The sequence below is a fragment of the Mustela erminea genome, chromosome 10, assembly GCF_009829155.1.
Source record: "Mustela erminea isolate mMusErm1 chromosome 10, mMusErm1.Pri, whole genome shotgun sequence".
Taxonomy (NCBI): Eukaryota; Metazoa; Chordata; class Mammalia; order Carnivora; family Mustelidae; genus Mustela; species Mustela erminea.
The window spans coordinates 90502486-90530093 of record NC_045623.1 but is presented as its reverse complement, the minus strand read 5'-3'; the positions used below and the strand labels follow the sequence as shown (position 1 = coordinate 90530093).

At 55.3% G+C, this 27608-nt stretch overlaps 1 protein-coding gene across 2 annotated transcripts; it reads right to left on the bottom strand.

Moving 5' to 3' along the window:
• Positions 1-27459, bottom strand: CRYBG2 (crystallin beta-gamma domain containing 2). 2 transcript variants are annotated; one of them, XM_032302354.1, is made up of 22 exons: positions 26738-27457; positions 24622-24691; positions 22399-23090; positions 15349-17983; positions 14854-14901; positions 14634-14746; positions 14341-14470; positions 12304-12443; positions 11391-11517; positions 11113-11148; positions 10632-10768; positions 10346-10472; positions 9914-10053; positions 9690-9816; positions 9434-9466; positions 9227-9339; positions 4947-5076; positions 3279-3418; positions 2794-2917; positions 1642-1800; positions 290-449; positions 1-194 (listed from the first exon to the last, which is right to left on the bottom strand). In XM_032302354.1, exons 1-22 carry the CDS (start codon positions 26851-26853, stop codon positions 106-108), a joined length of 5586 nt encoding a protein of 1861 aa, XP_032158245.1. In that variant the 5' UTR covers positions 26854-27457; the 3' UTR covers positions 1-105. The 2 variants fall into 2 exon arrangements, with proteins under 2 accessions (XP_032158245.1, XP_032158246.1); XM_032302355.1 differs by lacking the exons at positions 1-194; positions 290-449; positions 1642-1800; positions 2794-2917 and having other exon boundaries at positions 3336-3418; positions 9694-9816; positions 26738-27459.
• Between the last annotated feature and the right edge of the window lie 149 nt (positions 27460-27608).

Here is a 27608-nt window from a genome sequence, read left to right as displayed (position 1 = left end):
GCATATTAGAAAACAGCTTATGTTACAACAACAACAACAAAAAAAAAATCTACAAAAAATATTTCATCCCATGGAAAGCCTCCAGGGCTGGGGAACGGGAGGCGGTCAGAGCACATGGACGGTCCAGATCTGGGACGCCCGGTCCTCGGCCAGCTCCCACAGCACCGCGTGGTCCCGGTCGTAGCCCCGGCCACCTGGCAGAAGGAGGGAGATATGGGGAGATGCTTCTTTGGACCCCAGTGGCCACAGCCCCCCTCAGGTGCCTTCTCCCACATACCAGCCCCCTTACCCTTCACATCTAGGATCCGCCCTTCAAACATCTGGCTGCAGATGTGGCCCGATTCGCTGATGCTCCACGTCTGGCGGGGGAGGCGGCTCTCAGCCCACAGCACCGCCTTGGAGCCCGTGCTGGGAGGCCCGATCACCTGCAGGCTCATGGTTGGGGCCACCTGAGGCCCCAGGAGGTCATCAGTGACTCCACCAAACCCCATACCCTTAGCATACACCCGGCTTTGAATCCTGGCTCTCACGGACTGTGACCCTGGGTCAATCTCTTAATCCTTCTGAGCACTGGGTTCCCTGGGGATGGGAATCTCTGCACGCTGGCTGCTGCAAGCCTTCAATGTGAAAAACCGTGAAAGGTCTGGAAAAATGGCTCCTCCAGGAAGCCTCTCATGACTGACTCCCAAAGCATAAGACTTGGCATAAGACAAGCTTTCACCTACTATTGTCTGTGTGACTTTCGGCCTGTTACTTAACTTCTCTGTGCTCTAGTTTCCTCATCTATAAAATGGAGAGTATGGCAAGACCTGCCTCATTGTGCCCTCTGAGGATCGTACAAGGCATTCGTGTGAAGGGCTTACCACAGCACCTGCCACAGGTTCTCTCTTGTTTCAAATAAAAGGCGCAACTCCTTCAGTGGCCTACAAAGACCCAGAGCCCTATAACCTTTTTGACCTCCTCTCTTGCTACTTCCCTCCCTAGCCCTCCCATGATGTGAGCTGGCTGGTCCTGTTGCAAGGCGGGTTCCCACCTCAGGGCCTTGCTGCTGCTGTTTCCTCTGCCAGGAGAGCGCTTCCTGCGGACACCGACATGGCAGCCTCCCTCACATGCTGCCTTCTAGAAAGGCCCTCTCTTGTCAGAGCTACAGCCACTTCCCAGCCCCCTTTCATTTCTTTTTCCCCTAGTGCACCTCTTGCCCCCCAACGTATGGAGATGTTTTACTCATTTAAATGGTTTCGGTCTCTCCCCACTACGATGTCAGTTCTGGAAGGCAGGAGTCATTTCTATTCCGGGCCCCTAGCTCATAGTAGGTGCTCGGGAAATGTTTGCGGAGTGAATCTATCTTTATTAATAGGATCCAAGTTCTGTCCCAGGATATCAGAGCTGGGAGTTCCCTTAGAAGTGTCTGGTTCTACACTCTTGTTTTGCAGATGGGGAACGGAGGCTCAGAGAAGAGCCCAAACGGCCCAGGGGAGCAGAGCCTGCCGTCTCCCCCTCCCCAGGGTCCTGGCAGTTGTGTGTGTCTCTCTGTGTCTTTCTGGCCTGATGGCAGATCCCCACCGGCTGGGACTTCCCCACACAAGGAGCCTTCGAGGGCCTGGGACTCTAGGGTCCCCTTCCCAGACCCTCAGCTGGTACCTGGTTCTTCAGTAGCCCATCCTCGTAGTACCAGACGCAGCTGCCTCCCGCTTGAGGCTCGGAGACCACCACACGGCCTGCCTTCATGTCCTCTACGTGGTCTGGCACTGCCAGGAATCCCCTCAGGGCGGCATTCCAGAGGCGAAAATAAACCCGGCGCTGGGGGGGGGGGTGCAGAGAAGCTGAGAGTGAGAGGCCCCCCCCAGCAGGGCTGCTCCCAGCTGGGCCCCTGACACCCTCAGCTGGGGAGCCGCAAGGATCCCCAGCCCTCTAGTCCCTCCTCCCTGCCAGAACCCCTCCTTCTAAGCCCCTTCTTCTCTCACACATGGGTATCAGAGGGGCAGCCGAGGTGCACACCCGTGACCACAGACACCTGTGGCCACGTGCTCGGGGACATGTTGCCAGGTCCCCGTGGTTGGGCAGAGGTTTGCAGCAGCCACAAACACACGGACACACACAGCCATGCACACACAGCCCACCACCCCCCAGCCGACTCCACACCCCATGTTTGCTAACAGGACAGACGCAGGTAGGCACATGGACATGCACACACACACTGGGCTGAAGAGCCATGGTGGGGCGGACCCACCTGGTTGTCACACATCAGACCAGGCTCTGCCACAGATCAGCCAGGGGTCCTGAATTGTGGTGACGGCACTAACAGAAGAACCGCACCTAACGGGTGCTGAATGCTTACCCACACGAGTACCCTTCTAAGGGCTTTGCAAACATTATTTATTTTCAGTCCTCAAGACAACTCCATCACATGTGTTATCCCCATTTTATTTCTTTCCTAAGATTTTCTGTTTGTAAGCAATCTCTGCACCTGAGATTTTTAGTCCTAAGTGGATAAACGTACTGCTAAAAATTTAACGGTAATGCATTTATTATAATGCCAATGAAAGAAAAATCCTACACACACACACACACATCACACCCATGATTTTATGGGTATCACTCCTTAGAAGGAGGATAAAGGGAAAACAAAAAGTGAGTCAGTTTAGAAAAAAATACTGAGTAGATAATGTTTGAAGAGGCACAACGATGTGGCAAAATTGTGACAGAAGTACCCCAGTGCTGAGTTTGGGCAACATGGGAAGGGCATGGCGCGACAGAGCGGCACGGGCATGTGTGAGCCAACATGCTACTGACCTGCCTGATGGGGTAGAGGGAGCCCACCCTCTGCGTCCCGCTGTACGTCAGCCAGTTGGTGATCTCACAGCTGCCCACCAACCACTGGCGGCCCCGGAAGTCACTGTGCTCACACAGCACCCAGCTGGGCCCCACAGGTGCCGGAGATGCAGAGAGAAGACAGACAGACAGACAGACAGAGGAGGAGGCACAGATGTCAGAACATTCTCCACCTCCTTTTCTCTCACACTGAGACTTCTCTGCCTGGTATTAGGGTCCCAAGTGTGGGGAGGGGGTGCCGGGAAGTAGATTTGGGGTTTGCAGGACAAAAGAGGGTCCTAGAGGATCCAGGCTGGGGGGTCCAAGGCCCTCCTCCCACTACCCCACTCCCTCCCTCCTGGCTGTGGGGTGGGGAGTGGAAGGGAAGAGGGGAGGGACAAGAGGCCAGGAACCCAGCCCTCACTCCCCGGCAGCCCCCACCCTTGAGCCCCCCTCAACACACTCACATGCCCCCGCTGATCCGCACGGACAGCACGTGGTTGTTGAAGCCCTCGGCTTGTAGGCTGCGCACCTCCCTGTCCAGCTCAATCTCTTTCCCCTCGAAGCACTCCAGTCCATACAGGAAAATGGAGGGCTCTGAAAAGTGCTGGGGCCGGGGGTTGGGGGCATGGAGAAGGGCTGAGGCCGAGAGAGCCCCGGCCCCTGCCTTGGCCCCCAATTCCAGATACTCCAATTCCCAGATCCGCATTTCAGGCCCTCTTCCCTCCTGAGCTCCGCCCCACAGGGCCCTGGACTCCCGGACACTGGCGCCGGGGTGTCCCGCAGACTCTCAGATGCAGCAGCAGGTGCCAGACTGGAACCCCACCGCCCCCTCAAATCTCATCCCAGTGCCAGTGAATGGCACTTCTAAGAACAGTGATGAAAGCAGTAATTACAGCAATTCTCACGTGTTTAGGGCTTAACCACTGGCTGGATTCTGCACTACGTGCCTTCCCTGATTTCTTTACAACTTTTCGACATTTCTCTAAGGTAGGTGCTAATATTATCATCCCTGCTTAACAGAAGGGAAACTGAGCGGGGTGCCTGGGTGGCTCAGTGGGTTAAAGCCTCTGCCTTCAGCTCAGGTCATGATCCCAGGGTCCTGGGATTGAGGCCTGCAGCGGGCTCTCTGCTCAGCGGGGAGCCTGTTTCCCTTCCTCTCTCTCTGCCTGCCTCTCTGCCTACTTGTGATCTCTGTCTGTCAAATAAATAAATAAATAATTAAAAAAAAAAAAAAAAAAAGAAGGGAAACTGAGTTTGGAGAAGATTAAACCCCTTGCTCAAGTCCCTAGAGCTGGGCTTCAGAACCACATCTGTCTGCCTTCAGAACCCGATGTATATTTGCGGAGCTTGGACTCAGCAGCTGGGCTGCCTCTAGGAGAACTCGGCTCTGCCTGTTACCACCTTTGTGGCCTGGAGCAAGTTGCATGACCTCCCTGTGCCTCAGAGGCACATCTGGAGAAGGGAGATAATGGCAGTAACGAACCTCACGGGGTTAAATGCCTTAGTGCCGGGGAAGCCTGTTAAATGCTGCCTGGAGCTGGTCTGTGCTCCGCAGTCAGCTTCCGGGGTGCTGCCACGGCCAGCCCACCCTATCCTCCAGACTCCGGTTCCTTACTGTGGATGGGCCACATCCCTCCACCTCCTCCCTGGTCCAGGACATCATCGTTTGTTCCTGCCTACGGGAGCAGCAGCCCTACTGCCTCATCCCCACCCACCCACCCTCCCCACACAGCAGAGCCAGCTCTCCGTAGGCCTCCCTGCACAGAACCCCCAGTCTGCGCTCCGGGCCCTGCCCCCAGCCCACCCGAGTGCTGCTCCCTCCTGTCCCCACACCACCTCTAGATCTGGACACACCACTCTGCAATCTTCTTTATGTCAGTATGGCTGTGGGTTCCAGGAAGGCAGGGTTGGGTCTGATTCATTTCAGCGTCCCCAGGACCTGTCACGGTGGGCCCTCCATAAATCTCTAGTGAGGGGAACTACCTTTGAAGCCAGGGGCTCAGGGGGACCTGGGCAGTTCTGACGAAGACTGGCTCCAAGCTCTGGCAACCTCGCCCACAGTGAGAAGAGACTTGGCACCCAGCAGCCCCCACTGCTTCAGGGGCTGCCTGGACCCAGACAAGGTGACTCACCAGGGGTACCTTCTGGAGAGAGCCCAGGACCGTGGAGGCTAGGCAGCCCATGGCCGTGAGAGTAGGGAACTCGCCCTCGGAGAGAATGTGCTGGTCACCCTCGAAGTTCTTCTCATCAAACAGGATCCAGCTGGGGAAGGGGAAGAACGGGGGGATGTGAGTAGGTATCTGAGCTTGGCCCATCCTGTACTTGGCCTGCCAGACCCTCTGACATGCAGCAGAGTGGAGGCAGACTTGATTGTGACCCCCACGCCCCCAAGCCCATGAGAGGCCAAGGGTGTTCAGGCCCTGCAGCAAGAGACTGAAGTCAAGACTTCAGAAATAATGGAGCACCTGGGTGGCTCAGGGGGTTAAACCCTTGCCTTCGGCTCAGGTCATGATCTCAGTGTCCTGGGATCTAGCCCCGCATCGGGCTCTCTGCTCAGAGGGGAGGCTGCTTCTCCCTTTCTCTCTGCCTGCTGCTCTGCCTACTAGTGATCTCTGCCTGTCAAATAAATAAATAAATAATCTTAAAAAAATACAAAAAGACTTCAGAAATGACTACATAAAATCGCACGGCCTCTAGGGAGGAAAATCAGGCAACACGAAGCAAAGCTCTATGTAGTCACTCAGCAATCCCATTTCTTGCAATCTTGAAACCTTTAAAAACCTGAGATGGCACCTGCACAAAATTCTTTGTGCAGCGCTGTTGGCCGTGGCCGTGGGGAGGCAGCCCACAGGCCCATCAAGAGGGGACAGTCAATTAAACTAAGAATATAGATCAGCAGCTTTCTCTACCCACAGGTCCTGTCCCCATGCCTTAATAAACTGCTATTCTGCACCCCGAAAAAGCCCACCAAAAAATAAAACAAAACAAAAGCCCGCTAAGAATGTAGAGTATAATAACAGAGCAGTGAAAAGGAATGAGGAAGAGCTCTTAAAGGGATATAAAGAGATCTCCACACTGTTAAGGGAAAACAAACAAGGGCAGAACAGTGTCTGTAGCATGCTTCCCTTTTGAAAAACTGTGATAGAACCCACATAGCATAAAATTCGTTCTTTCAAGTGTACAATTCCGTGGTCTCTAGTATATTCGCCAGGTTGGAGTGTACATCTTTTTGTGTAAGAAAATAGGGGGAGGGGCACCTGGGTGGCTCAGTGGGTTGAGTCTCTACCTTCGGCTCAGGTCATGGTCTTAGGGTCCTGGGATCAAGCCCCGTGTCGGGCTCTCTGCTCAGTGGGGAGCCTGCTTCCCCCTCTCCCTCTGTCTGCCTCTCTGCCTACTTGTGATCTCTGTCAAATAAATAAATAAAATCTTTAAAAAAAAAAAAAAAAAGGAAAGGAAGACACAGGAGACACAGGAGCACTTTCTCCACCACATGGGAACATAGGAACAAATCAGCTCTTTGCTAGCTGGGAAGTGAGCCCTCCCCAAAGAGCTGAGAATGGGCCTGTACCTTGACCTCCCACTTCCCAGTCTCCAGAACTGTGAGAAAATAAATTCTCATTATTTAAGTCTTCCAGAGTATGATATTTTGTTGTAGCAGCCCAAGCTAAGACAGGGACACTGTAATTTTTTATTTAATTTAAAAAAAATTAGGTAAAAATGTAAAGTATTCCAAAAATTTAAATAAATTAAATTAAGGAACCTGAGCATATACCAATATGGTTGGTGGCATAACCACACACATGAGAAGTATTATTTGAAATGTCTTAACAATGATATTTTGAAGTGGGATGTTGGTGAATGTCCTGAGGACAAAAAGAACCACAGAGAAACCTCAAACAGCATTCAATACTTTTCACAGTTAGTAGTAATATTAGTATTATAGTTTTGAAACATTCAGGTTCCATATAAATACCACTGGAATTGGAATCCCTTGGTAGATAACTGATTTCAAGATTAAGGCAGAAATGTACAAAATTATCCTGGAGCATCTCATTGTACCAGAAAAACAAGGAAGTTATAAAAAAACTGCTGGAGTCATATCAAAAGCAGACAATTTGAAGGGGCTCCCAACTGCCAAAGACAGAATGATTAGGGCACACAAGAGAATTAGTTACTCCAGTGGATGGAGGCATTTCAATTACATATAAATCCATGAGTTCATAACAATACTTTAAAAAAAATATTTCCCTAGTCAGCTCTGGAGGTTGCTAGGGCACCAATCCAGAAATTATTCTGAAAATTGGTCAAGAGAAATTGATCCTTGGCAAAGGATCAAACTGCCTTTTTTGTATAAACTATTTTGGGTAAACAAATAGTTGAAAAGGGAACGCTCTTTATAGATGTATTCCAGCTAACACATGTAGAAGGAATACCAAAAATCTTAAAATCATCATTTTGTGACCTCTAAAGAAACAGTGAGCCTAGGCAATTATCATCAGTGGATAATAAAACCACTAGATGAGAGAGAAATGGCAAATCTTATTTTTTTTACATGGCAAATCTTACAATGTAGAGATTTTTTTTTAAGATTTTATTTTATTTTTTTTTAAAGATTTTATTTATTTATTTGACAGAGAGAGAGAGATCACAAGTAGGCAGAGAGGCAGGCAAAGAGAAAAGGGAAAGCAGGCTTCCCGCTGAGACCATAACCTGAGCCAAAGGCAGAGGCTTAACCCACTGAGCCACCCAGGTACCTGCAATGTAGAGATCTTGTTATCATTAAAAGTGGGACAACCAGGCATGTGCCTGACATAATGCAGTAAGAAGTACAAGGTACCACCTATATAGTCTTCTTGTCAACGGAACAAAACACCCTTACCCTCATCAAGCGTCCAGGCCTACCAGTTTACAGGAAATACAGGACACAAAGAGAAAAAAGGCACCAGAAGGAAGCAATAAGCCAAATTCAGAAGAAGGGAAACTTACAGGGCAAATTATTGGTTTTCTTATCTTTTCTTTCTTTCCTTTTTTTTTTTTTTTTTAAGAGAAGGAGGGATGCGGAAGAAGAGAGAGAATCTCAAGTAGGCTCCATCCCCAGCATGGAACCAGATACTGGGCTCGTGGGGCTCTTTCTCTCACCACCCTGAGATCATGACGTGAGCCAAAACCAAGAATCTGTGGCTTAACCAACCGAGTCACCCAGGCACCCCCTATTGGGTTTCTTTAAACAAATAAATGGTATAAAACAAAAAGAAAGGAGCAGAACCACTATAAATTAAAGATCAAATTGACCAAAAGCAGTGTGTGGACCTTGTTTGGATCCTGAGAAAAACAAACCAATTTCACAAAGGCATTTTTTTAAGACAGTGGGAGAAATCTGAACATGGACTGGACATTAGGTAATATTAACAAACTACTGTTAATTTTATTAGATGTGATAATAAATTGTGGCTGTGTGGGTTGGGGAGGGTCCTTTTTTTTTAAGAAAAGATTTTATTTATTTATTTATTTTTTACATAGATCACAAGTAGGCAGCGGGATGGGGGGAAGGAAACAGTCTCCCTGCTGAGCGGAGAGCCTGATGTGGGACTCGATCCCAGGACCCTGGGATCATGACCTGAGCTGAAGACAGAGGCTTTAACCCTCTGAGCCACCCAGGTGTCCCAAGAAAGGCCCTTTTTTTTTTTTTAAGATTTTATTTATTTATTTATTTGACAGATCAGAAGCAGGCAGAGAGAGAGAGTGGGGGAAGCAGGCTCCCTGCTGAGCAGAGAGCCTGATGTGGGTCTTGATCCCAGGACCCTGGGATCATGACCCAAGCTGAAGGCAGAGGCTTTAAACCACTGAGCCACCCAGGCGCCCCGGGAAGGTCCTTTCTTATTAGAGATATATACTTAAGTATTTGCCTGTGCAATTTTATGTCGGGTCGGGGGATTTTAAAATGTTCCACTAAAAAAAAAAAAAGGCAGAGAGATAGATGAAACAAGATTGCGGTTCTTTATGCTATACTATCTACAAGTTTTATGTTTTCCATTAAAACTTTATTTTGCTTTGGGGCGCCTGGATGGCTCAGTGGGTTAAGCCTCTGCCTTTGGCTCAGGTCATAATCTCAGGGTCCTGGGATTGAGCCCCGCATCAGGCTCTCCACTCAGCGGGTCAGCAGGGAGCCTGCTCCCCCCTCTCTCTGGTGACTCTCTCTCTCTCTCTCTCTCTGTCAAATAAATAAATAAAATCTTTTAAAAAAACCCAAAACTTTATTTTGCTTTAAGATTGAATGATTCGGGACAGAATAGCTAATCTCGAGGAGGAAAAATCATTTCACAGAAAGACCCTCCTGCAGCCTGGATTTCCAAGCTGAGTTAAGTGCTCTGGGCAAGTGGGCCCCACTTCTACCCTCTCCCCATGTCCTCACCTGCCCCCGTGGACTCGGCAGGACTGGGCCTGGAAGGAGGCGGGCAGGGAGACCTGGTCATCCTCGAAGGAGATGTGGTCGCCCAGGAAGTCGGGGCCGGAGAAAAGCTGAATCTGCAGGCAGAGACACGAAGAGAGGAGAATGGAGGGCGATGGAGTGGGACAGAGAGAATGGGAAGAGGAGACATGCCCCCCACCAGCTCCTTACCTTTGAGACAAAGTGCAGATTGTGCTCGCCGACCTAAAGGAGGGCCCAAAGTTTCGAGACTTAGGGAGGGTACCAGCCTCTAGCCTCAGTTTCCCGACCCTTTTCACTTTTCACAGCTCTCGGGTAGCTCCCCCGTTCCAGAGGCCCCGCCCCGCGCTCCAAGCCCACCCCTTCCAGCCCCGCCCCCCAGCAGTGGGCTCCTCCCAAGACCCAAGTCCCCGCCCCCAGGGCCCCGCCCAGCGCGGCTGGCTCGCACCTGCAGGACGGGCTGCAGCGAGGCGAGGGCGCTGTTGCCGGCGCCCCAGTCGTCGCAGTTGCGGTACACGCCCTTCTCCAGCACGTACTGCTCCCCGGAGAAGCCCACCTTCTCATAGGCCACCCAGCTGCAGGGAGGGCGGGGCGCGGGTCAGCGGGGCGGGGTCGGCTCCTCCGCGGGAACCGATCCTGGCCCGCCGCGCTCCCAGAGCCCGGGTCACTCACACGCCGCTGAGCACGTGGATGGCCTGCGTGTGGGGGCCGTGTCGCGCCAGCTCCACGTCCGGCAATGCCTCTCTCACCTCCACTCCATGCCCCTCGAAGTCCATGGCCTCAAACAGCACCACGGCCGGGTCCCCAAAGTCCTGGGCCCCAGGGATAGTCAGATCTCTCCTGCCCACCCACGGAAACCCCCGGGAGTGCCCAGACCCCGGGGACGCAGCCCACCCGGGGATTTTGGAGTGAGGCGATCAGTATGGCTTGGGAAAAAAACAGCAGAAAGGCAAGAGGCTAGACCTCAGGGAACACTTCCAGGCGCTCTGGAGAACTGGGAAAGATGGCACAAACTCTTCCTTCAACAGACTGTACTAGGGGCGAGGCTGGGGGGCATCTGGCTGTGGCCACAGGCAGAGAGATGGCCCAATTGTTCTTGCTTACCGTCCGGATGACCCGCAGGGAGGTCAGCGCCTCGTCATAGCCTCCCCAGTGTGACCAATCAGCATATTCCCCCTCCTCCAGCAGGTACTGGTGGCCCCGGAAGCCTGCCTTCTGGTAGCCCACCCAGCTGGGGGAAGGCGGAGGGACAAACAGACTTGGTCATGGAAGGCCCATGGCTGTGTAAGACAGCTGCCCCCCTCCCCTACGCAGCCGGGGCCATTCCCCAGCCCCCACTGTAGAGGCCAGAGGGGAGGATGAAGTAGGAGGAAAGGTTCTGAGTCCTCACCAGCCCCCAAGAACCCGCAGGGACCCCACAGAGGCCAGGTGGGGGCTCTGGCTGTCCTCTGGCTGCTGAAGGTTGTAGATGTCTCTGCTCACTTCCCAGCTCTGGCCCTGAAAGCCTGTGGCTTTGTAAACCACAACCTGGGGAAAAGCGGGTGGTGTGAGGGTGCTGGGGAGCCATCTGGACTGAAACACACCCAGCCAGCCAGGGAGGCCCTGCCTTAGTTAGCCCAGAGCTAAGTCCTCCCACTCTCACTGAGCTCCATTCTCTTAGGTAACTTCTGTTTCTTTTCTCTGACCTCTGACCTGCTTCTTACATCAAAAGCCAGTTTCCAACGAGCCCGTAAGATTCCACCTTCCCAAACCCAGCTTCCGTTCCCCCGCACTCTCCTCCCCTGTCTTCCGGTCCAGGCTGTGATAGCCACCCGCAAATCCCACACACCCCACCCAAAGGCCCTCTTTGACCCTGCAGCCCAGACTCTTACCTTGGGCTCCGCTGGCTTCTCCACATTTGGGCAGCCCTGCAGAGGAGACAGAGCTGAGACACCAAACCAGAGGTAGAGGAAGAAGAGGGAGGACGGGTAACCCAGGATTTACTTGGTCCTGAGATCCCTAAGAATGGCCAACCCCCTGTCTTCCCTCTGTCCCAGCTGTTGGGCTAATTCCCCCTCTCCTCAATCCCATTCTTAGCAGGAGACCCCCAGGCCCTGCCTCTTCCCCACAACCTGCAGGGCAAGGTAACTTGTGACCACTTGCTCCTTACCAGTCTCATGGGCTTCAAGGAGCCCACCGTAGGGTCCAAGGCCCCCCAGGCCTCTGAGGTGAGGTACTCTCCAGGCTCCAGGATGCAGGGAATGTCTTCAAAGTAGGGCTTGGGGTAGAGCAGCCACCTGGGGGGAGAGGAAGAGAGACAGCTGTACCCCAGAGACCCAGGGACACAGATGGGGAAAAGGTTGAGAGGGGGGAAGAAGCCCCCATCAAGATGATGCGGAAGGACAATTCAGACCTCCATAATCTCTTGCAGTAGCCACTCCATCTGCCCCCTTCCTCTGGCCTGGCGCTAATTTCACACAGCTGGAGAGTTCTTTCCAGCACACATACCTGCTTAGGGACCCCCAGTAGTTCCCTATTAGCCCCACAATATGGTCCAGCTGCACAGAGGCCCTTTGCTATGTCTCCCTTCCTGACTCCTCACATCTCCTCACCTTCTGCTTTCTTGGGCCAGACTGAACTTTCGAGGCTTAGTTCTCTCGCCTCTGGGCCTTTGCAGGTGCTATTCCTTCTGCTAGATATACTCTTCCCCACACAATTAACAAATATTTAGGGGAATCTATCCCATGCCAGCCCCTGCTTCAGGCATCAGGGAGACAGTGATGAACAAAACAAGGGCAATCCCTCCTGCCCTGCTCTCCTTATGCTAAGATTCTCCTGTGGCCCACTCATCCCAGCTGAGATGTCTCTTCCTCCAGGAAGGCTTCTCTGACTTCAGGCTGGTTTGGTGCTTTTCTGTGCTCCCCCATCCCAGAATTCTGATCACCACCGCCTTCTTACTTGCCTGTCCCCTCCAGTAGAGTAAGTACTGCCCGAGGGAAGGAGTGTGTCCTATCAGCTCTGTGTCCCCAGCACCCTGCACAATGAATGTTAAAGGAAGGGATTCCAGAATTGCCCAGACTCACAGTCCTGCAGAGACAGTGGCGGATGCCACCTGCAGGGGCCTGTCCAGGCCCTGGGAGTCCTCCAAGGCATCCATTAGCTTCACTTGCTCCCCCTGGAGGCCCTCCTCAGAGTACAAGATGATCTCTGGGGTAACGTAGTCCTGCAAGACAGAGGTGGAAAAGGGTATGTAAACAGCCCCCCTCAGAGACGACCCGCGCCCCCCCCCCGCCCCTAACAGCTTTCCCCAAGCCTGTCTAGCCAGGGTCCCAGGGCGCTTCTGGGAGACCTCCGTGGCCATCTCCACAGAAGCCAGGAGGGTGACTGGGGTGTTCTCTGCAAGGTTGGCCAGACAAGCCTGAGACCAAAGCCCTCTCTTTGGCACTGGACCTTTGGTACCTGTGACCAAAGTTCCCAGTGGGAGCCTGCCAAGTGCCATGCCATTCACCTTGCTTCTGGGTAGCCTGAAAATCCAACCCAGAGAGAAGGAGAATGGACAGCTGTCACCTGAGGTCTAACTTCGGCTCTTCCTTTGTAAACCATTCCTGCTCTAGTCCACACTGGCTTCTACCTGCCTCTCATCCCAGGCAGCAGCGGATGCTCTCTGGATTCTGGGTGTTTCTTTCCCGCTAAGACCATTTCATTCCCTCGCTCCCTCAGCAAACGCTTATGAAGCATCTGCTGAGGGCAAGGCACCATGGAAAGGGCATGTCCTACTCCATCTCAGCCGGCCCTCCCAGCGGGCGCTCTTACTTCACTCACAGGCTAGGAAAGTGAGGATCCGTGCAGTTGGGCGGCCTGCCTGCGGGCACACAGCCCGGACGTAGCAGAGCACAGAACAGACCTATGGAGTGTGTGTTCACTGTTGCAACCAACCCCTCCCACGTGCCTGGCACACACGAGGAGCCCAGTCCACGCTGAATGAATGAAATGAAACCAGGTCCGCCCGACTTCAAAGCTCTCGTTTTTTCCTCTTCTACCTCATTACCTCCTACATGAAGATGCGTTTATTGTGAGAAGCTCACAATAAATCGTCCACAAACATTTGTGTGTTTCTGGAGAGGCTTTCAAAACCATCTCCTCCTTTGCATAGCTGGGCCACTGCCCTGGTTAAGACTCGTCCGCTCTCGCCCTCTTACTGGGAGGATTGCAACAGCTCTGTCTTGGAGGTGCTCATGCTTTAATTTAAAAAAAAAAAAAAAAAAAAGTGTGATAGGCCCTGCTTTTAGGGTTGGGCTTTCTCTTCTGTGTCTCCCTACTGGCCAAGACAGTTTTGTCAAGCTTAATTTCGGTAGTCTGTACATCTGTGTTACAAAAACTATTTTGTTTTTTCCCCCACTTTACAGTATGGAACTATAATATTGACTGGGCCTGTTCAAACCACGCATTTCTCCCTCCAAATTCAGAGGTGCCCCTCACCTGGAAATCACAGCCCTGCCTGGTCTTCCTGAGTCCCAGATTTCTCCTCCCCACAGCCAGAGGGATGTTTATGAATCCCTAATCTGATTATATGGCTTTCCTGCCTCAGGTCCCACCCTCATACCCTAGCTTGACCATGAGTCTGACAGGGCAGAGAGCAGGTCTCCCCCGCCCACCCGCTGCCTGGCACGGTGCCTGGTACACAGCAGACATTAACCAGCATCTGTGAGCAAATGAACAAACATCCGTGGCACCCTGGATCTGACCTTGGGCCTGAGATCCCAGGCCCAGGGCAGGGGGGCTGGCACCTGCAGCCACTCCCAACCGTTTCTGTTGCTCTCACGAGACCCTTCAAGCCAGCTCCAATTTCCCCAGGCTGCTTTCCCAAGCTGGGACTTGGCCTCTGTCTGCCTCCTGCCTCCCCAAGGCAGGTCGAGCACCCCAGAACTCCTTTCTTCCCCAGGTGGAGCTCTGAGATCAGGACTCTACAGGCGAGTCCATAGTGAGCTCCCTTCAGGTTCCTCAACCATGTGAGCTCTCCTGGCTATTCCAACTCCAGGCACCTGAGGCTGTCCCCATCCTCAAGGGCTGGGGCCTGGGGAAGACGGGGCAGCATCTGGTGTCCACTCCCAGCCACTCACCCGGACAACTCGCCTCAGGGAACCGATGCCTTGAGTGCTCCACACAGACTCCGGAGCTCCTAAATCCACCATTCCTTCAGCCACAACCAGCTTCTGGCCCTGGAACTCGGGCTCTTCATAGAGCACCCAGCTGTGGGCACAGAGACCCAGGGTCACCGGCAGGGAGAGGGTGTAGCCACAAAGCAGGGTGGCTGAAGGGGTTTCAGCCAGGTTGGCCTAGGCACATCTCACCACCCTGGCATCCCCCAGGTCCACAAGCAGCCCCCTGCCTCGCCCTGGCAGTCCGCACTCACCAGCCTCGAACTACCCTTACGGAGGCCACGTGGGCCCATCCGGAAGTGTCGGCAATGTCGTCCCAGACCTCCCTGCGGCTGCCTTGGCAGCCAGGCTCTGAGAAGAGGATCATCTAGAGAGGACACAGAGGGAATCCTCAGGCCCCATCCCCAGATCCTGGCCCCCTGCTGCCCGCCACAGCCTTCCCCCCCCCACCCCCACATGGCGTTCCCCCCTTACCTTTCCAGGTCTGATGTTCAACTTGCCCTGGGTCTTTAATGCTGGGCTCTGGCATGGAGGGAGGTGATAAAAAGTCTTATGGTGTGGCCTCCTTACTGCCTCCCCATAATCTGTCATTCCAAGGATCCCACATGTTCCCTACTGGCCTCCACTCCACTGGCCCACAGAGGATGTCACCAACCTCCAGGGAGCTCATCACCCCATCCCAGGGGTGTGGGTGCCTATCACTCCTTTCCCCGAGCTTCCAAGAGATCAGAGCCACCAAGCCCTTTGAGCTCCACAGTGCAAGCCTTCTGCTGTGTGAATAGGGAAACTGAGGCCCAGAAGGATGTCGCTTGTATAAGATCACACTAAACCAGACATCAGACTCAAGGCTCTGGCTTCTCGAGACTCTCTTCCCAGTGTCCCGGTCCTGATACCATTCAAACCCTGCCCCAGGTGAGTCCAGCTGTCCCCCCCACCCCCACCACCTTGCTCATCCAAGGCCTCACTCACCCAACCCTCCGGAGGCCAGGCACAAGCAGGCTTCTCCAACGGTGACCTTTCGCTGCAGAGCAGGGGCAGCTGTCCTGGCACTTTCCTGAGTCCCGGTGTCCCGTGGGGCGGCAGGGCAGATAGTTTTGTACCCAGTGGTTCTGAGGCGGGGCCCTCCTGGGGGGCAGCCACCAGCCCACCGAAGAGAAGGCTGCCTCCGAGACGGGAAGTGGGCCTGCTCCCTGCTGGCCAGTCTGGCCCCAGCGCTGAGGGGGCGCCCTTAGCATCTGCCACATGTTTCTTCATCATCTCCAGAGGAGAACGAGAGACCTGGGGGGGCCTCACAGGGCGAGAGTCCCAGGAGGGCCTGGGCCCAGCTTTCTCCTGCCTGCGCTGGAGCTTCTCATCGTCGCTCAGGTAGGGATTCTCTGGTTCTTCCTCCTCCTCTTCCTCCTCTTCCTCCTCCTCCTCTTTCCCTTCTAGTGTGGGTGCCTCCTGGAGGCTGGGTCCCAGCACCCATGGTCCAGGCTGGTCCTCCTCGATGGCGGGCAGCGTAGCGTACATGGCCAGGTAGGAGGAGCGGGGGGCTCGTGGCAGCCGATGAGTGCGGAGGATCTCGGGGGGCTCCATGCTCCGCAACGTATCCAGGAAAATCTCTAGGTCGGCAGCCAGGGCCACCTCCTCCAGGGATGTCTCTGGGACCATCTCGCCCTCAGTAGAGTCAGGGACAAGCCGGGACTCCGGACTGGCCTCTGCTACCATCAGCACCAGGGCAGGAGGGGCTCCGGTGCTGGGGGACACCTCGCCCCCTGAGGAGGGGGCAGGGAGAACAAGAGCATCCGGGACAATCCCCTTCTGCGTGGAAAATGGGGGAGCAGAAGCACTGGGATCCTGGACAACCTCTTTCTGGGTGGGAGATGAGGTAGGACTCACCTCGGAGCCCTCAACAACCTCATCCTTTTGGGGGGATGGGAAAGAGGAAGCAGTCAGGCCTCGAACAGCCTCGTCCTTACTGAGAGAAGCAGCAAGACTGTCTTTAGTACCGTGGACAGCCTCTTTTTGGGTGCGAGGGCTGCCTTCTGGGGCCTGGACAACCTGGGCGGGCTTGGGGGGTGAGGCAGCAGGAACACCAGGACCCTGTACAACCTCTTTCTGGGCGAGGGATGGGTCGGCATGGACCCCAGGGCCCTGCGCTACCTCTTCCTGGGTAAGGGAGAAGTTAGGGACATTTTTAGAGTCTTCAACAAACTTATTCGGTGGGGAGGAGGGAGCAGAAAGCCCTCCTGAGCTGGGGACAGCCTTCCTTCTTGTAGAGGATGGAGCAAGAGGCTGTCCAGGGACTGTAACAGCCACCTCGCTCTTCACCTTGGGCAGGATGGGGACAGCAGAGGGATCCGTGAGCCCTTCCCTTTTCACAGAGTGTAGTGCCTGGGGTCCCCTGGACTTGACAGTGAGCTGGGTCCTGGGGTGAGTGGGCACCACAGGCTGCTCCGAGGGGCAGACTGGGTCCAGGGAGGGGGTAGGGGTCTGGCGTCTAGGAGAGGAAGGTGACAGTGCCTGGCCCTGGGAAATCTGGAGAGGGGGCTGGGGGAGACTGGAGGCTCCCTGATCCCTTGGGACCTCATGGGCTCTGGCATCAGGGGCTCTGCTCTGGTCTTGGTCTGGGCAAGCTGCAGGGACATCCTGGTTCCAAGGTGGGTGGACATCCTCTGGGATGCCCACAGGGACCAGAGCAGCTTTGTCCTTTGGCTCTGCTGTCCCTGTCTCAGGCAGCTGCCCTAAGCCTGTGCCCCCTGCACTGCCCAGACCCGGACTCCTTGGCACAACAGCCGTGGGCCTGGGAAGCCGGCTGGTGGCGGGGCTACGCTCAGCAGGCACAAGGCTACTTAGCAGCTCCCGGGCTTGGCTGAGGCTGGGTGAGCCCTCGGCCTCGGGACTCACCACCACTGCTCGCACAGTACGAACAACTTTGCGGCCCCTCGGCGGGGCCTCGCCCGACAGCACCGGCCCCACGGTCACAGAGCTGTTCACCCGTCGCTCCGTGTGCCCTCCCACCACCACGGTGGTCTGCACGGTGCGTGTCACCCGACGCTCTTCGAGGCTCCGGGGGCTCCCACTGATGAGACTTACACCTGGGTGGGGGCTTGGTTCACGGGGCCCAGGCAGGGGCACCAAAATCTCATTCCTGGCCATGGCTCCCAGGTGTGGTGGCTCAGTCCTGGGCTTGGGGGGGCTGCCATCACCCTGGTCTACAGCCTCCTTCAGCCTTCCCACTCGCCTTTTCTCCTTGGGGAGTAGTGTGTACTTCTTGGAAAAGATGGGCCCGTGGCTCTGACAGCTCTTGGAGCCGGCCCCATCCCGGGGTCCCTGGTAATTTATAGTCGTTTCTTCCCGTGTCACAAAGCCATTGACTTCCTCTCGACTGTGGCTGTGCTCAAACACCTCCTCCCGGGGGGCTTCTGTCTGCGCCCCTGACACCAGGGACACCTTATGAAAACGGTGTCTCATTTCTTCGTGGGCAGGGGGCGGCCGCCGCCATGTCAGCGTGGTGCTTACCACAGGAGTCTCAGCCTGAGCCAGGGGCCCACCTGCCTTCTCCATGTTGGGCCCCGGCGACCTGTCTTGAGGTGTCCTTGGCTCACTGTGCTCCAGCTCCCTGCAGATGGTGCCGGGAAGAAGAGAGACAGGGTCAGGGGGTGATGAGGGTGGCTCTCGGCAGTGCAGAGTAACAACCCCTGCCAAGCTCAGGCTTGGTCACCCCAGGCAACCCATTGGACTTTTTGGACCTTTGTTTCTTCATCTGTAAAATGGGCGTGATACTCCCAGCTTTCCCACCATCTCCCCACTTTCAGATGATCCCCAATGCCAGGGTCCTTCAAGGGGTGAAGCTGAGGCCTGAGCCTGGAAGGAGTGAGAAGGGAGAGAGCAAAAAAGCATATGGGTGGGGGTGTGACTCTACCCAAGGAGCCCTGGATCTAGCCCTCCGGAAACCAAAAACTAGAAAACCAGGCAACTGTTCTGACCCTGTTCCTGGCCATGATAAAGGAAGGAAAGGAAAGATGGGCTACGGCCTCTGGCAAAGCTAAATTTCCCCTGACCCCGTCATTTACTAACTGGATGACCTTGGGCCACAGCCACTTCTCCCCTTCAAGCTTCATGGGCCAGGCACCTTGCTAACTGCTTAATAGTCATTGTCCTTCTGAATCTTCAAAAGAATCCCATGCGTTTGATACCTCAAAGAATCAATTATAAACATATTCCCATTTTGCAGATGAGGACAAAGAAGACTCAGAGAGGTTAAGAAACTTACCCAGAATCACACAGTGGCAGAGGCAAGACTTGAACCCAACCCTAAGCACTTGACCACCATACTAAACTCCCTAATATAAGTATCTGGTGAACCAAGCTCTGTGGTTTAAAGATTTACTTTTAAGGGGGGGTCACAGTAGTCCTGGAGGGATCACCCAGCCCCCACTCCCACTTCCAGGCTGTGCTGACCAGGACAATCCTATTCTCAGATCCCAAGGACCCAAGAGGCAGCCCCCAGGCCATTTTAAGGGAAGCTAAGACCAGAAATGCACCCCTACCCCCAACTTCCCTCCCCCATCTCTATCTTCTTCTCGCCTGAGAAGCCAGTGGAACCCAGAACTTTGATCCTGCTCTGTGGCCCTAGCAATGACTCAGGTTTTATGAGGAACAGAGATGAAAGGGGCTGAGGCCCAGGGAAGCCTGACTTGACTCCAGGAACCTTGGGAGCTATGATAGGGTCTGAGTGGCATATTGGGGAAGGGAGGGAGCTGACATGAATCCCAGACCTTTCCCCAGACCAGAATTCCTGAGAGCAGGGCACAGCCAGACACCTGAGGCCCTAGATCAGGGCCCTTTGCCTGAGGCCACGACCCTCTCCCATCCTCACTAAGGAGCCCCTTTTCTTCCAACAGAACCATGGCCTTCTTGTTGGGATTCCCACCTTCTCATTGAGCCCCCCACTGAGTTTCCTCTTTACTTCTGCAGTAATAACTAGGATTTCCCTGAGATTCCCTGCCCCTGAGGCTATTAAGTAGCCGAGCCTGGGTTCTAAGTCACTGATTGATTGATTGACTCATTCATTCATTCATTCATTCAGGGCTAATTGTGTTAGGTGATGTGCTGGGCCCTGGTTTGGTTCACCCAAAGGCGGTGTTCTAGGAGTCTGCGGTCCAAAGAACCGGACGTAAAAACAAGAACCACATCGGTTTTGGCAAAGCAACAAGAGAACAGCTTCAAAGGAAGCCATTGGTCATCAGATCAGATACTGTAAATGACCTCCCAGCAATCAAAATTCCACGCCTTTCTCAAGCCAGCCCAGCCCCTGAACAACAGCCGGGACAGTCACTCATTCCATAAACATGTGGTCATTGGCTTCTGCTTGCACACTTCTGGGGATACAGAGGTAACCATCTGACAGCATCTGATAGGACATCTGTCCTATCCCTGGACAGTCATAACTGCTAGAGTGTTCTTCCAGCTGTGCTGGAATCTGCCTGCCCACAGCTGCCCCCTTTCAACCTTGCTCTGAAGACACAACACACTCCCATGGCCCAGGATGCCTCCGAGGCTAGCAGAAGCCCTCAGCCCCCAGAGCCCTCTCTTCTTCAGGGCCCCAGACCAGAAATGGATCTGTTGGCAGGCTGACTGTGACCTCCAAACAAGGTGTGTGGGGCCGGGAAAGGGAGAGGCTGAGGAGGGGGCGGGGGGAGTGTGGGAAAGAGCCTGGTCTAACCGAACAAGTCCTGGGTTCTCCCCGCTTACCTGTGAGTCACCCCCAAACTAGGCCAAACCAGTCCACAGGCCCACAAACGCATGCTCCGTCACACAGACATATACCGACACCCAGACAGACACCAGCACAGACCCACCAGGTCCCACGGGCACAAAAACAGACCTACACACTTACACAGACAGACACGGTCAGACACACAGCGTTACACACACTCAGAGACACAGTGGACACACGCATCAGACACACACACACACACACACAGAAACACACAGACACAGTGACATGTGCCCATGTTCACAATACACATGGTCAACTCACAGCCCTCCTCCCTGCTCGGGAAATCTGCCTACACTCAACACAGCCACACATGAATGCATATATGTCTTACACAGCCCCGCATGCAGCCCCGACTGTGTCCCACCTCCCTGCCCCTACCCCAACATCTGCCAGTCCCGACCCAGGGAATGCTTCCCCCAGAAAGGGGTCACAGAGGTCCGGTATCCTCAGAGGTCGACTTCCTGCTTCTCTAAGTGAGCCCCTAGCCTCCAACCAGAGTCTGTCATTAGCTACCTGGTCCCAAAATAGCCAGGGAGTGGCAGGGAGAGCCCTAGTCCCCTCAGCTAAACCTGCTGCTTCTTCCTTCTCCTCTCTAAGGCTTGCCTCCTCCGCGTACCTTCCCTCTCTCTGAAGCCCTTCTCTCCCAGCTGGGGCACCTGAGCAGGGCTCTGGACCACCCAGGGTCCCACCTTTCCCCCTCCCTTACCACAGGACGAGTTACCCTGACTCCTGCTCAGGGGCCTGGGCGCTTCTGATGCTGCCAAACCCACTTCCATGGGGTCACTGAAAACCCTGTACAGCAACCAGTCAACCCTGCATGGACGGCATAAGGCCAGCAAGTCCTCTGGGAGAGGCAGGTGGAAGCAGTGGTTAAAGCACAGGCACCCAGGTTCAAGTTCCGACCCCTTCACTTTCTACTTGACTTTGGGCAAGTGATGTGATTTCCCTGAGCCTTAGTTTCCCTATTGCTGGTGAAGGCAGTCAATAAGATTAGTCCCGCTTCATGGGGCTTTCTGAGGATTTAAAGGAATTATGCTTACAGGGCATCTGGGTGGTATAGTCGGTTAAGTGTCTGACTCTTGGTTTTGACTCAGGTCATGATCTCAGGATCATGGGCTCAAGCTCTGTGCCCAGTAGGAAGTCTGCTTGAGAGTCTCTCTCTCCTTCACCCTCTCCCCCTCCCTCCTATGCTAGAATGCTCTCTCTCTCTCCCTCTCTAAGATAAATAAATCTTTTAAAACAGTAAAATTTTAAAAATAAGAATTAAGCTTAGAAAACAAGCCATGGGGCATCTGGGTGGCTTGGTCAATTCAGTGTCTGCCCTTGGCTCACATCGTGATCCCGGGGTCCTGGGATCAAGTCCTGTATTGCATGGGGGTGGGGGGTGGTCCCTAGTCAGCAGGGATCCTGCTTCTCCTTCTCCCTCTGCTTACCACTCCCCCTGCTTGTGCCCATCTCAATCTCTGCCAAATAAATAAATAAAATCTTTAAAAAAAAAAGCCATAAATAACAGCCACCACCATCATCATTAGGAACTTTTCAGAGCCCTATTTGAGCCCCAGTGCCCCTTCCTGGTGACCCTAGAGACATCACCCCTCCTCAGTGAGTTTCAGGGGACCCATCCTTCCCCCTTTGGGCCTATGAGGCAGATCCAGGGGAGTCATTTCAATGCAAATAAACACCAAGGATTGGGAACCTCGTGCCTGTTCCCGAGGTCGCCACCCCAGAGCCAGGTGGGGTCATTATCGCTGCGACTGCCGCATTAATGATAAGCATTCCTGCTATTTGGGTGGCCCAGCTCCCTGGAGTTCAAAGCACGTCCTGTGACCACCTCCTCCTTCCTCACCTCCAGCTACCAAATCTACTCAACAACTCAAGGCCCAGAGAGGTTAAGCTGCTGGTCCCAGGACACCCAGCACTTTGGCTGGGCACCTATTCCTAGACTGAGTCTGTGGTGGGGTATCACTGAGGAGAAGGTCACTCTCCCCAACCCCTCCATGACAAGCTCTGCCTCTCCTCGGGCAGACAGGGAAGAGCGGCCACAGTTCCCCCAAGGTGGCCTGTGGGTGAGGGGAGGGAGAGGAGGCAGAGCTGAGTGGGCAGAAGATGGCCGAGTTAGCTCGTGCTTGGGGAGCCAAATGAATGGGCCTTGGTTTGGAAAAGCCCAGACACCAGGCAGAGACCCAAAAGTGGGCAGCCAGGCCAGTTTCCCTTCCCGTCATCGCCCCATGTGGGGCCTGATGTCTACTCACCGTCCGTGTGGGGAGCTGGGCGTCCAGCGGGCCTGGTGCTCCTGCTGCTGGGCTGTGACCTCCTGATGCGGTGGGGCTCTCAGCCGGGGCTCCTGGGGCTGGTCTGTCAGGCACCCCGTGATGGGGCGGGGCCCCTGGGGAGGCTCCTGCCAGCCCCTGGATTCCTCAGGGCCGCAGGGGTGGAGAGCTGGTTGGGCAGGTTTAGGCTCTCCACCCTCCTCCCCAGGTGCCCGCCTGTGGCCCTGGAGGGTGATAGCGATGTGGTAGCGGGTCCTCCTGGCAGAGGGACACTTGTGTAGGGTCTGGGCTGGATCAGGCAGGACTGGCCCCGGTGTGACAGGCTTGCCCTTTGCCCCCTCTCCTGTGGGGAAGGGTGCTGGGCGGGGCAGCAGGTTTCCCAGGTTGCCGGGTGGCTCGGGCCTCACAGGAACCCCTGGGGTAGGGTACGGAGGTTGCAGACAAGTGCAGCCTGGGGTCCCTTGCTCCACACATCCGGGAGCTGGTGCCGGGCATGAGGGGCTCTCCAGTCCCACGGAGGCGTAGTTGGCCAGGTCAGAGGCACTGCCCACGGCTGGCCTCTGCAGACGCCCCAGGGGTTGATGGGGCTCCCCTGAGCTGTGTCGTCTCCTCCAAAGCCAGGAACCACGGCTCCCTGTCCGAAGGTCCCATTCTGAGCAGCTGTGGGATTGGGCCTAGGGAAAGCAGAGGCAGGCGACTGGTGACAGCACTTCTCCTTACCCTCCCAGCGCCCCTCAACATGCTGGACGGTCCTCCTCGGCACGAGAACTGGACAAAAGGGCAGAGCTCTGGGAAGCCGCTCAGTATTTCACTCACGCCCTCCCATTCTGCCTATGAGGGAAGTGAGGCCCAGAGAGGACACTGACTTGACCAAAGTCACTCACTGACAGCCCTACTCTCAGGCCAACTGCCACCTTCCCAAGCATCCACAGGCCTCTGGCCCTTTAGCAGCAGCTTCTTTGGGGATCAGAGGCTGCGTGCATGTGCACGATATGAGTGTCTAGAGCCTCGGCCCCCTGCAAGCTTTCAGAGAGCTTATAGATGCCTCCCCTATCCCTGGGACCCTCACAGCCTGAGATTGCTAAGCACATCCGGGAGGAGGCACCTGGGCATAGAGATGTACCTGGGCCATGAGGGAGTCGGGGAAGAGGGTTCCCCCGAAAGTGAGTAACTTCCATCTACTATCTTCCCTTGGGGCCCAGCCTGGCCGTGGGAGGGAGGGGAGAGGGCCAGTGATCCTGGGCCCATATGGACGCTGCTCCCCAAACCACGAATTCTCAGGAGCAGGCTTGTGTACTTGGCAACGGAGGAGCCAAGTCTGGGACCAAAAGTCCTCTCTGCAGGGGCCCTTGATCCCAAATACCTCAATTTACTCATTTGAGAAATAGGTACAGCCTTTTGCTCCCCAGGGGCTAAATACCTCAAGAGACAGGAGGGCACCGTGACTTAATGTGGGGGCCTGGAGCCAGGCAATCCAGGCTCAAATCACAGATCAGCTACTTCCTAGCCACAATCTCAGTGTCCCTGTGTGTAAAATGGGTATGATAATAACAGTACCTGCTTCCTGGGAGTGCTGTGAAGACTGAATGAGATAAGCCATGCAGAGTAACCAGCACCTAATGAGTACTCAATTAAATGTGAGTGATTACGAATGGTATTCTAGACCACAGACACACGGCTGCTGAGCCACCTCGAGGAGGCCTTCTGCTCCTCCAAAGAGAGGGCACCCTGTCACTGCTCGAGCCATGCCTCAGGTCCACTGAAGACGGGGAACTGTGCCCAGTAGGTTAAACCACCAGCCCAGCTTTGCCCCTGGGGCTGCAAGTCAGGAATTGGGGAAAAGAGGCCAGAGAGGAGACAAGGGAGTGTAGAAAGGGGGCCCCTGGGTACAGGTACTGGCCCTCCAGGCTTCCCAAAGGGCCTGAGCATTAGGAAGCTCAGGCTTCCAGAACATCTAGACCCTTGCTGGATGTTCTACATCTATGACTTTCTTTCTCACAACTCTGAGCAGCATTATTGTCCCCATTTTGCAGATAGAGAAACTGATGTGGGGAGTGATCTGCGCAGGGTCACACAGTGAATCAGTGGCAGAGGATTAGAGAACTCCAGGTGCCTGACTTGTAAGTCAGGGTTCTCAGGGCCAGCCCTGCCCTTCCCAGAGCTTCTGACCCCACTCCTTTCCCACCTCTTGGGATTCTCTCTTACCTTAAGGCTGACATTGCTGGTGCTGCCCAGGTCCTGGGCCAGGTCAGGGCAGCTCCGGCCACCCCAGGGCCTAGGAAGGAAGCACAGGAAAGGGAGTGAAGTAGCCTTCCCCCCTCCCATGCTCAGACTGGACCCTGGGGCCCTCCCCAGGGCGTATAGGCAGGCTAAGCTTCTGAAACCTTAGGAGTGGGGCAAGGTCTACACAGCAGCCTCCCCTCTGCTCCCTCCCCCAGCTGTCTACTCCCCAAATGAGAGGACAGACAGATGAGCTTGGGACAAGAGTGGGGACTAGGTCTATAGTAGAATCAGAATATAGAAAAAGGATAGCGTCTCATAGTTCAAAAGTTTGCCATGCACTGAGGCTCTCTGGGGGCCAGGCTTAGCCTTAGATATGGTGCTTACGTGATCTCCTTTGAGCCTCAAAATAATCCTAGAAGGTGGATATTATGCCCCTATTTTTCAGATGAGGAAACTGAGGCCCAGAAAGATGAAGTGACTTGCCTGGAGTCACACAGCTGGTGAGCCTTGGAGTTAGGACACTAGGACCATCCCATTCCAAAGACTGGTTGGACATCATGGCACTAATGGGGGCAAGATGGGGAAGTGCCTTGACCGTCTCCCCCGTGCACCCCGCCCCCAATCCCGGGCAATCAGCAGGGATCAGAGAGGCCTGTTCCTTAGTGCTGGAGTCCCACTCCCACATCTGGTGAGAACCGCGTCCAAAGGCACACGCACGGGCTGCATCATCAGGCTGGCCCCTGAGCATGCGCAGTCCCTCCCCTGTCCTCCCAACCCCCGACTCACCAGCAGGCCAACCCTGCCTCCTCTCAAGTGCGGAAAGGGAGGGGCCATGCCACCTGGGCCCTATAGGGCAGGTTCTTGCCAGACCAGGTAATGGGAGAGGGCGTGTCTCCCTGCTGGGGTGGGCAGGGCAGTGATAGGGTGTGGGTACCCCCTGGGGCACCCAGGCTTCCAGGCTTTCCAGGGTGGCTAGGCCCTCCCCTCCCCCTTTCTCTTTGGGGTGAGAGAACAGCACAAACCCCTCCTCTCCCTCTGCGCCTGGTGCTCAGGTACCCCACCCCTCCCACAGCTGCTAAAGACAGCCGTGTCATGATAAGATCAGAACAAATTGCCTGGTAACTACCTAGAGACACAACACCCCAATGCCTGCGAGCACATTCCATGCGAGCACATTCCATGCTCTTTTCCGATACGGGGCCTCTGAGCCACTGGGGTCCTCTTCACTCTCCCCCTCCCGGCCATTCAGCTTTGCCACGCAGAGCATTTTCCTTCCACTCCGACGGTGGCTACCAGCAAATGGGCTCAGAGAGAGGAAGCAGTATGTTCAAGGGGACCAGGCCAGCGGCAGCTGGGGATAGGACGGAGCTCTGCCCAGCCCCCCACCACCGGCTTGCAGTCCTGGAATCTCTCCGGGCAACAGAGCAGCCCAGTGCTTCAGGATATGGGCTCTGGAGTCAGACTGCTTAAGCTCATAACCTAGCCCCACCTCCTCCCAGCTGTGTGACTGCGCAGGTGACTTCACCTCTCTGAACCTCCATTTCCACATCTGAATCACACGAACTACACTTGCCTCATAGCGCTGCTGTGAGGATTTAAATGAGATAACCCACGTAAGGCAAGAAGCAAGTGGCAAATAAAGATTTATTGTTACTACAGTCTGGGGCGACAGGGGAAATCGTGCCATCTGAGGGCAAACGTAGCGCGGTCTGCGACACCTCAGGGGCCTGTCACGCTCATGAAGACGAGAGGGAAGCTGGCCTAGGATGTGACAAAGTCCACAGCGGCGGGGGTGGGGGGGGGTGGGGGCGCCTACGTTTGTCTTTAAACTATCTCCGGAGAAGAAGTCATCCCCCCTCCCGCCGCCTGACTTCAGGAATTGCAAAAGTTGTTTTAAAGTTTCAAAAGAGCGCGGGTTGTATCTAAAAACCATATTCACAGTCATATATCCAAAATCGTAGTACACTGTCACGTGTATTTTTATGCTCTCAGACACTCGTACACGCTTATTTGAACACTCACTACCCTCTAACACACACACACGCACACACCCCTAGAGCCCAGGGGTGCCCCTGCAGACCTCCTCCATCCCCCTCACCTATCCCGGGCTCTGGCCTCCTCCCGGGTCCGCTTCCCCCGGCGCTCCCTCCGCAGCCCTAGCCTGGCCAAGCCGCGGGCCAAAAGAGCCCCCAGCCCCGCGTCCAGCTCGGCCATGGCAAGGGCAAGGCCCCGGGCTCCCTGGCACTACAGCCCTCCGGGGCCACGGGGGCCACCCGGATCCGCTCCTCTCCGCTCCTCCGCAGAGAAACGCCTTCTCCGGCCCGCCCCCTTGAACAAACAGGGGCCCCGCCCGCAGTCTGTTCGGGCGGGGGACTGACCCCGAGGCGGTCCTTGCCCCAGGACACGGGGTGCGTTCCGCAGGGGTCGCACCGCCTGAGTCCCACTTCTCCCCGCTCTTGCCGTGCTCTCCGCATGGACGGCGCTACTTCTTTAGGCCTCGGGAGGCTCCAGGGGCACCGCGTGCCGGCAGCCCCCACGGTGGCCTTGGACGAGGTGGGCGGGAAGGAGGAACATCGGGCCAGGGAGGCAGCGCTGAACCAGGGGTCTCTGTCCCCCGAGGAGGAGGGGCTAGAACGCAGGGGCGGGGTCAAGACCAGAGGGGGCATGGTCTTGTCGAGTGGGTGGGGCCTTGTCCTAGTGGTTGGCCTATGGCACAGGGCCAAAGAGGTGACGGAGTGGGCTTTACACCGTGATCTCAATTACTGGGCGGAGGAGGCGGAAGCCGAGCCTGCCGTTACCTGGACGCCGTGGGCTCCTGAACATTATCGCGCGCGCACCTGGAGGGCGTGAGACTGAGCGTGAAGATCGCTCAGTCCCCTGCAGGGAAGCAGCTCTCATACCCACGAGGGCGCGAACGGAGCCCCTTGCTGGAACGGTTATGAATGGACGCTGACCTCCTTGTGTTCCTG

Coding starts and splice junctions, on each gene's coding strand:
- CRYBG2 (XM_032302354.1), bottom strand. CDS start 26,853: ATGGCCGAGCTGGACGCGGGGCTGGGGGCTCTTTTGGCCCGCGGCTTG. Junction 14,471..14,633: donor GTAAGGGTAGTTCGAGGCTG/GTGAGTGCGGAC, acceptor CTGTGCCCACAG/CTGGGTGCTCTATGAAGAGC. Junction 1,801..2,793: donor CCCTCTACCCCATCAGGCAG/GTCAGTAGCATG, acceptor CCCCCCCCCCAG/CGCCGGGTTTATTTTCGCCT.